The sequence below is a fragment of the Thunnus maccoyii genome, chromosome 6 (assembly GCF_910596095.1).
Source record: "Thunnus maccoyii chromosome 6, fThuMac1.1, whole genome shotgun sequence".
NCBI classification, from domain to species: domain Eukaryota; kingdom Metazoa; phylum Chordata; class Actinopteri; order Scombriformes; family Scombridae; genus Thunnus; species Thunnus maccoyii.
Genome location: NC_056538.1, coordinates 13,993,153 through 14,003,251, shown reverse-complemented (window position 1 = coordinate 14,003,251; position 10,099 = coordinate 13,993,153). Strand labels below are relative to the sequence as shown.

At 42.4% G+C, this 10,099-nt stretch overlaps 1 protein-coding gene across 1 annotated transcript in view; it reads left to right on the top strand.

Annotated features, from left to right (window-relative positions):
• The first annotated feature begins 508 nt into the window (after positions 1–508).
• The window catches only part of dner (delta/notch-like EGF repeat containing), a 75,696-nt gene continuing 66,105 nt past the window's right edge, over positions 509–10,099 (top strand). Inside the window, exon 1 of the mRNA XM_042413561.1 lies at positions 509–1,020. Coding sequence (XP_042269495.1) covers positions 730–1,020 — 291 coding nt within the window. The 5' untranslated portion in view covers positions 509–729. The remainder of the gene's footprint in view (positions 1,021–10,099) is intronic.

Sequence of the window (10,099 nt, the reverse complement as noted above, 5' to 3'; positions counted from 1 at the left end):
AGCCTGTAAACCACCTTCAGCGTCCAAGCTGACCTTGGCCGGTCGGACTCTGTCAGCGAGATGCTTCTGGTGTCTGAAAGCATCATCTCCCTTATGGTAACACTGCCTGTTATCACTGGAAAGCAGCTATTCTTAACGCCAAGCTGATGAGGATTTTCTCCAACACAACCCCATCTCTTCCTCTTCCTCCTCCTCCTCCTGTCTTCCCTGACTGCAGCTTCCTCCTTCCTTTCCCTTCCTTCCTTGGAAGCCCGGCTCCAAGGAGAGGTTATGGATGATGAGACTCTAAATGAGGAGGGTGCACAGCTCCTTTGTTACTCTGCACAGTGTGTGTGTGAGAGAGAGAGACGTTTCGGAGAGGGAGTGTGTATGAAGGGGGTGGAGTGTGTGTGAGTGTCGTCAGCTATCATCGTCATAGTGACAGCAAAGAGCCCTCCCTTTCTCTGTTCTCCTCCCACATCCCTACCTTCTCTCCCTCAGCCTCCAGAGCATCAGCCAGTCGCCTCTCAGTCATTCTGCCTGCGCACAGCTGAGGCTCAACATCCTAACAGCCTGCCTCCTCCTCCTCCTCTCTCTCTCTCTCTCTCTCTTTCTTACACACACACACTCACACGCACACAGTCGATCACACACCTCTCAGTTGCTGCTGAGCCCAGCCAGCACCAACAGCAGCTGTGTGAGCTCTGAGGAAAGACAAGAAAGAAAGAATAGAAACCAGAGTGAATCAGGATGAGTGTGTGCAGTGTTGTACAAAGCTTCACATCCCCGCTGCTTCTCCTCCTCCTGCTCCTGAGCAGCAGCAGCGTCGGGGCCGTCCCTTCCCCGTTCCAGCTGGCCCCGGACACCCCGGCTCCGGCCGAGCCCACCCCGACCCAGGCCACACCTCGTCCGGACCCCTGCGAAGGCCGACCCTGCCTCAACGGCGGGCTCTGCCTGGCCCTCCCCTCCGCTGGCAGGCCAGAGGACACCTGGGAGTACACCTGCACGTGCAGCCAGGGCTTCACCGGACGCAACTGCGAGGTGAGAGCACTGTTTCTTTCATCCTCACCAACCTGTATGAACACTGGATCAATAATGAGCAGTCTGTGTGTGTGTGATGTTATTCCTCAGCTTTTGCTTGAGAGGATTGCACCCTCCAAACACAGAAACAGATACTGCATGGAGTATGGGCTTAAAAGTAGCCGATGTTCCAAAACAAGTCTGTTAATAGCTGTATTATATATATGTGGGAGTTCGTGTGTTTGTGTGTTAATTTTGTTCTTTGGGTTCATCAGACAGAACTGCATCATGTAGAGAACACAGGCTTCTGTTATCTGAGTTTATTTATAAAGCAGAGAATAATGAGTTGAGTTTTCTTTTATTTTGATAGGAATCATAGGAAGCTTGGCGTCACCGGAATCCATTATCATTTTTTAATTTGTATGAAATACTGCTGCTGCTCCCCATCATGCTAGAACAATGTTTCTGCTCAAAGCACCCACCTTGGATAATGTGTGTAATAAACAGGCACTGTGTGTGTGTGTGTGTGTGTGTGTGTGTGTGTGTATTGTGATTTGCATGTGTGCTGTAGATGACGGTTCTCGCTCTTTGCTGTTCAGGGATGTCTTTTTTTAATGGGAGCATGTGCTGTCACAGAGACACGGAGACAAGTGCTGCGTTGCTGTGGCAACAGGAGGGAAGAGTGGCGGTGCTGAGATGCGAGCGAAAACTGTCGGTGTGTGTGTGCGTGTGTGTCAGTGTGAGTTCCTGGGTATTTTGGACCCTTTTTTTTACCCAACGACTCCCAAATTTAGTTTCATGTGTGTAACCTGGAAATAGTGCAAAGCTGCATTGGATTCTGTAAAATGTTAAATGTATTCCTGTGCTGTGCTCTGATTTGTATGCACACTGAGAGAAAAACTCAAGTACGGGAGAATGTATTAACATCTGGGATACTGACGATCAGGCCAAAGGACCTGCAGTCTCCACACTGCATTTATTAACTAGAACATCTGGACAGTCATGAATAACATAAGTACTGTTCTGCTGAAGGATCAACAACATCAATGTCTCATATTCTCAAAGTTATTTATGTCCATCTGGGTGCAGCTAATGCTTTAGCAATGCTACCTGTCTGTGAATTTAAAAGATAACATGATCGAAGTATTAGTTTTTCCTCTAATATTATGCATCCAATTTCTAAATCATCACCTATGCAATGATACAAAAGAATCTCAGCTCTTAAGGTCCACTTACTAGCTTTTTCTGAGCTCTCAGCTACTTCTCACGGCCTTCTTTGTATCTAGATTTGGTTCACCAATAATGTTTTCATGTGATGGAAGTTTTCAAGCAGATTTCTTTATACTGTACTGAAAAAAGGACAACGAGGGTCAAGTCTGATAGAGCTAATCCACCTACACACATTGTCACATTCTTTTAAATGTCCCTGTCCCTGATGTTGACCTACACTGTAACTACTCCCCTTCTCCTTCCAACTGAATTGTTTTTAAGCTTCTTTATAGTCAAGGACACTGAAAGTCTGTGAAACAGCCCTCTTTTATTTTAATTTAGCAGTTTATTGATCTCTGTGTAAACCTGCTCTTTTTCTGGACTGCATGAGATTCGTCTGAGCTTATTATTAATGGACTGTGGCTGAGCTTCAGTAGCGGTAAGCCAGGCCTCTGAGTCATGCTGGGGTGAAAGAGAGCATCCGCCAGCAGTGGAGAGGATAAATGAGTCTGCTGCAGCATCACGGAGGGAAGCGACAAGGTGACTGGGTGAACTTTAGCAGAATCGCCAACAGGTGGCAGCCATATCTCTGCCCCCCCCTTAGTGTTTACACATGCATATGCATGCAGTACATGTTTCCTTATCTGTGTGTGTGCTTGTGTGAGTGTATGTGAGGCTGGAAGGTGCAGACAGGTGAGCCTGCTGGTAGTCTGCCATCAGGGCTGAAACTATTTAATGAAGCATTTTAGCCAAGGAGCTGATCACCGTCTCCTTGACTGTCCTGGTTTCATCTCTCAGAATAGAAAGCAGCAGGGGAAGCTGCAGTTTGTTACCTCTGCAGCCTGCTTCACTGCGCTCTGCTCCACAGAAACCACAGAGGACAGTGTTGTCACACAGCCTGAGCTGAGGATGGACAACACATTCATAGGTGGAAATTTTCCAGTTATCTTTTTTATGTTCCATCACTTCTTGAGCATGTGAAATCCTGGAACAACAGCATCCACTCAAGCTTTATTCCTCTTATGCGCCAGAGCTCAGGTCCGGCACGGCCCCCGAGCCGAGCCAGAGAGGAATTATTGATTTTTTTTGCCTCGCTCCCCTCTCGCTGGTTGTTTCTTCTCCATGGAAACTGGAGCAGTAGTCAATTGAGATTTGGTAAATGACCTGATTGGATGAGCACAGTGCTGGTTTGCATCCCCTGTCCTCTGCATGCGTCACAACACAGATGGTCCAGCGAGGGAGAAAGAGAGGAGATCGAAGAAAGAGATAGGGGAGGAGGAGAAAAAGGATGGAGTGCTCTGATCATCCATGGATGTCTTCTTATAGAGAGTAAAGTCCTGGTTTTGTGCAGCTTAGTGAAGAAATGCTGTTGTAAATTAATTCTCTCTCCTTCACTGTTCTTTTATCTTGAATTCTGTGACAGATATGAAGTGCTGCTTGCCATAATCATCCCCCCTGTTCATACTGGCCATTAGAGGATCCCTTCATAATACACTTACAATGTAAGTGATGGGGGCCAAAATCCACAAGCCTCTTTCTGAGCAAAAATGTATTTAAAAGTTTATCTGAATCTAATATGAAGCTTCAGTCGCCCAAATTAGTCAAATCAAGTAGATATCTTCCAGCATTACAGTTTTTTTGAATAGTAGGATTAAAACTCAGTAATGCCTGTTGATTTCAGAGGATATTTCACAACTTTGTTTTTTTTAATAATCCAGCTAAATTGCTAATCCTGGCTGCGTTTTATACTGTAGGACTCAAAGCAGCCAAATGCAAACCGCAGCACCAGGCAGCAGGGGAAAACCAATCCACTCCACTCCACTTGTTAAACTCGGCAAGTTTTAATATCGGCCTGCACCTTTTCTGGGTCACAGCCTGTAAGCTGTCCTGTTGGAATTCTCTGCCGCTGGCCTTTCTGTAAGTTATTAGTTCCTCAGCTTCTAGCTTATTCATTATTGAAAGGCCTGTTGTGTGCCCTGATGGATTTGGTAACTTGCTCTACAACACAATAGGGCTGTGGCAGCGCAAAACAGCCATCCGTCACGAAACAAGTCTGGGGAGCTGTTGCTGGGTTACTCAGCCATTCTGCAATATGAAAGCAGTGGATCATGCCAGAATTTGCAGACTTCGCCTAAATTTTTTATTCTGCTTTTATTTGGAGAGGGGACATGGGACTGGAGGTGGTTAAAGAGGTGATATCTCTGAGGTGGAGCAGCAGTCATTTTCGATAGTTCTGCCACATTATAATAAGCTCGCACGAAGCATGTGAGAGCTGTGACGGACCTTTTTGATCCTTATGATGAAGGTTTTTAGATCTCAGCTGAGAGAGTTCACCCTCCTTCTTCTCTCAATGCCTCCAGGGCTGCTTTCTCACTCACAAGTTCCCCAGTTTCACTGTTTGATAAGCATCACTTTAAGTCTTCTTCATCAGGTTTCTTACTGTGATTTTTTCATTTTTCCCCTTTCTGACTCTGAGCAAGAACATATTAAAGGAATAGTTTTGGAAATACACATATTCATACTCTCTTGCCGAGACTTAGATCAGGATTGATACCACATGTATGTTTGTACAGTAAATGTGTAGTTGAAACCAGTAGCCACTTAGCTTAGCTTAGCATAAAGACTGGGAACAGGGGTAAACAGCTAGCCTGGCTCTTACCTTGTGAGGCAGCTGGATTCGTGGGATCACGACATCACAAGAACACGTGAGAATCCATCTTGTCAGGCTTTAAGTTATGCGCTTGTGTCAGAACCATCAGTGTTTCAGACCAATCAGCATTTTAGGAGGATTCTCACGTGATCTCACGAATCCAGCTGCCTCGCAAGGTAAGACGGTTATGGACAGATGGTTCATCCAATCACCTGTGAAGTATTTTTGTTTTCAGTGCCTGCCCTTTTCTAAACAGTTTCCAACTATGACTTCTATGATGGTTCTGTGTAACAAACCATCTGGCATGTCAGGCACTTCTAAACCTCTCTAATTAGCACATTATATCTCATTTGTTTGTGTAGCTAAGCTGACAGCCTGTTGGTTGTAGCTTCATATTTACCGTACATGCAGTGGTGGTTGAGCCTCTCATCTAACACTCGCCAGGAAAGTGAATAACTGTATTTCCCAAAATGCCAAACTATTTCTTTATATGTGTTGCCATATTTGTGATATGTATCTGTGCCAACCATAGACTGTATATAAAGATGGACGTAACAAGGTGTGACATCACCTGTTGGTTTGCATTGAAGCTGGTTTGAAGGCAGAGTTACAGCTTATGGTCGGCACCAGGGATTTTTAGGAGCCAGTATCTAGCGGCCGTTGGTGGCATTGCACTTTACTTTTGAACTGGTTTCGGCCTCAAACTGTGATAGTTGCCGCTTGGTGTCACCATCTGCAGGATTATTGTGTACGTGAGAAGACAGATGTTGACTCTGAAATCCAATTTAATTTCAAGCAAGTTGAAAAAACTATTAGTGGATGAAGAGATCTGCGTCTGTTGCGGTTTCATATGTTTTATAAATTTGGCTAAAGTAACAGTATGTTGACATAAGATGCACCACTCCAGCAGTCTCAAGGAAAGCTGCACTTCAATCTAACACTTGAAATAACTTGACTTGCATCAGAAACAAGTTAAATGATCTCACACTTGGCAGATTTGTATATTCACAAGACTCAGCAGCAGACTGAAGATGTTAATTAGATATTAAGATGAGAATGCAGCGTGAGACTCGCTATACACACCCGACAGCCTTTCACTTGCAATCCAGCCAGTTTGAATAAGTGTCGAGTAGAAACTGACATTTGTTTGGTAATGACAGAAAATGTATTTTCTTTTCCTGTTAGGCTGAATGTGACAACCTTCCCACGCACAAGTTGTTGCATTCCTGACAGGACTCAGTGAAAGCAAACAAAGCCGAGTCCTGAAGCTGTTTCATCGTTATTGCGAGAAAGAGTTTGTGTGTGTGTGTGTGTGTGTGTGTGTGTGTGTGTGTGTGTGGTGGTCAGCTCTTGTCTCCCAGGGCCATTCACTCTGCTGCTACAGATACAGCCTGAGCTGCATCCAATTAAGCAGAGTTCAAAGCTCATCACCAGCCTTTGGTCTCTTTGATATCCCTGGCTTGTTAGTCAGAGGAGAGATAGAAGCTATGAGGAATGTGCTTCTATTAAAAATTATATATATATATATATATATATATATATATATATATATATATATATATATATATGGAGTCTGGCCCTCTTTATATTGCTCTATTTGCTGAAGCACTTCAGTTGAAGGCAGCGGTCAGTTGTGTCGTTTGTTCAGAAGATCATCCATATGTCCTGGGCTGGTGCTCCCCAAAAGCCAATTTCAGCTCTTTAGGTTGCTAGTAGTTATCAGGGAGGGCTGCAAGCAATGCTTACTCTCATTACTGATTAATTTATTGATCGTTTTTCTGATTCATAATTTTATATGTCAGAAAACTGTGATCGCAGAGCCCACGTTGACGTCTTCGTATGTCTTGTTTTGTCTGACCAACAGTGCAACACTCAAAGATATTCAAATTCAAAAAGATATAAAACAGAGAAAAGCAGCAAACCCTCACATTTGACACACGGGAACCAGAGAAAGTTTGAGATTTTTGTTTGACTAATGGCTCGAATTTAAAGTTTCTTGCAGATTAACATTCTGTCGAAGGACTAATTGATTAATCGATTAATTGTTTCATCTTTAAAAAGAAGACGGCATTGCTGTTAAAATGACACTTCTGTGCATTACATAATTTATAGTATGCTTTGTTGAAATGCTGATTATTGTAGCAGGGATTGATTGTGAATGAAGGTAAAACGTACCTTTGTTAATTGTAATGTGTACAAGAAAAACACAAACACTGTAAATAAGGCTTCTGGTTGACCAGAGATCATTAATAACCTTCTTCTAATTTGCCATTTCACTGTGTCATCACAGATAGTTTTGACCAGTTTCAGCATGTACAGCAGAAAATCATTATCTTTATAGAGTTGATTATAAAAAACACAAGTCATCTGATCTTTGTTGTAACTGTCAAACCCTCTGCAGGATTCCCATAATTCCTCTGAGAGATGACCAGTTCAAGGCCAGTTTTACGAGGATTAAGCATGGTCTTAAAAATCGCTTATTCAACAAACTGTGAATCAGATTTTGCAATCAAGAAAAGAGTCAAGAGATAAGAGTAAATTGAGTACAACACTAGACGACGAACCACATTGTGTCAAGATATCACATTGTGTCTGACACCACAGATTCTACCTCAGAAAGGATCTGTAATTAATTTTTAAGAGTTATTCTCTTTTTTTGTGTTCTTACTTTGTTTTTAATGCTTCCTTTTCTCGGTCTCATTCTTCTGTTTCTGAATATAAATGCATTTCAGACTGTACAGACTTTTTGTATGAGTGTGGAGATGAAGGGAAGGATGTGGGGGCATTAAAATCAAAACTGTTCATCTGCTCTGGAGCATGAATGTGCTCAGCAAATTTCATGGAAAATCTGCCTTTTAGATTAAAAAAGATATCTTGTGAGCAAAACTGAGATTTTAGCCTGAGGGTGGAGCAAGAAAAAGCTCATGAAGTGTCAAAAGTAGAAAGACGTCAAACTTTTTACAAAAATTTTAAAGTGAATTGTTGCAGTTTTTACCGTAAACTTGTAAAATAGAGGGTAACCTGTAGCAAACCAAGCATAATTTGCAAATAGAAACATGCATTCTCATGTAATCAATTACAGATGGTGTGATGAAAGCAGCTGATGTTACTTTGGTAACAGGCTGCTTATAACCCTGATGATACCTGTGATATCGCCGCTACCCATCAGCCAAAAAAAAAAAAAAAGAGACAGCTTTGAGCTATTATCACTGAGCTATCACTGCTACTCATGTTGAAGTCCTTAGATGTTACGATGCGGATTGTGCTGCCTTTGAACAGGAGGGCTCATGGCCAATCACTTTGGTCATTTCCATATCACACATCACCTGGCCTTTTGATCTGTGGGGAGTGCATGAGGAGGTGGCGGCATGATGGTTTAGTGAGGCCTTATACATATGGATGATAGAGGAGATGGTGTGCAGTGGACACCACTCAGCACCAGTACTTAACGCTCTAAATATCGATTTCTACAGGCAGTTATGGGTCATTTATTGGATTTATTTTCATTTGATTTATTTGTGCTAGCGGCGTGGCTTCAGGGGTGGCCAACTGGTTGGTCCACCACTTTGGTCCAGACTGAAATATCTCAACAAATATCGGGATGCATCTCAATTCCCTTAATTGCATCCAGTTTTCCCTCACTTGCCTCTTTATCTTCCTTGCATCTTAGTTCCTCCCACTAAAGATGCAAAGAGAGGCGCAAGGGAAAGATGCAGGAGAGAGGAAACGAGGAAATATGTTTTTAGAGAAATGAGACGTCCTTTCCTCTGAAGCGTCACGTGAAGCAACGTCTGTTTGACAAACACCTGCACATGAATAAAAACCAGCATTCTGTATTTATACTGTGTACTGTGTTCTGCTCAGAGCCACATGAACCATTTCTACTGGCAGAATGAATGCGTTTATGTTATTTATTAATTATTTGTGTCTCTATTTATTGATATTCTGATTGTGAATTCATTATTTAATAACCTGGAATATGACCAAGGTGTCTTTTCAACACTGGAAATGATCTATTGAGCTAAATGTTTCAGGGAAAATGGAAATTATGTAACTCATATCAAACCCGACACTCAGGAATTTTTCAGCATCACATGGGACTGAATGGAAATGACGATAAATGATGTAAGATATAAATGTGTTTAAAATGTGTTTCTTGCTGACAGACAGACTCTCCCTGACTTTAATTTGATCCATAATAAAAGTTCATGGGGGAAATAACAGATCATGAAAAGAAAAATCTTTCTAATAAATGAAGAAAGTTGTTTATAGTTCTTTTGTTGATCAGACCGTCAACTGACACAGATTTACTATTTTTAAATAGATGATGAATCAGAAAACACGTAAATATAAGACTTGAGAGTGATACACTTGAGTTTAATCTGTTATCTGTCTCCACTCCAGTATGAAACTGCAGTGATATTGTGATGTATCAGATCAGTCCGATCAATAACTGCTTTCCAATAAGAGGGCGTGTTGGTAAAAGACTTCCACAAAGTCTGCTCTTATGTATCCTCGCTTATGGCTCCTTAGAGATCTCTCCTTGCTCCTCAGAGCAGAAATAAGCGCTTTGGGACGGCCTTCGTGATGGAGGACCAGAACAACTTCTGGGTCAAGCGAGGATTGAGGTGCGAGCAAAGATCAAATAAGGGAATTGAGATGTAACCCGTGGATAGATTGATGTGAAAAATTTGTACAGACAATCACGGTCCCCAGACAATTCCTTGTATGTAGTATGTTAACTTCTTAGCTGACGGTGAAAGTGATGAACATTATACAGGCTTCACATCAGCATGGCTGTGTTCAGAATCTCATACTAACGGACTGTACAAAGTATGACATCAAATTGAGTATATTGCGTGTTCCAACTGCATAGTATGTGAATTTTGTGTATGCCCAAATGTATATTAGATTAGCAAGAACTTCTGAGTACGCAGCATGAGCTTACCGGACATACTGGACCGTCCCAAAATGAATTGCATCTCTTCAGACTATGCAATGGTGGAGATTTGGAGCCAGATTAAAAGCTATTAATATGTCACTTTATTCAGTTTTAATATTTTTTCAGATGAGAAAGTAACCATGTAGATTCTGAATATGTGGTCAGATTATCCAAATAACACCTGTTTGGAAATTTGCTGCAACGTTTTCAGAGATGTGAGGAACTGCTGGCCAGATGAGACCGGCTGGTCATCTCAGCCGCTAGCAGCTCGACTCCTGAGATAATCTGCCGGTCAACAT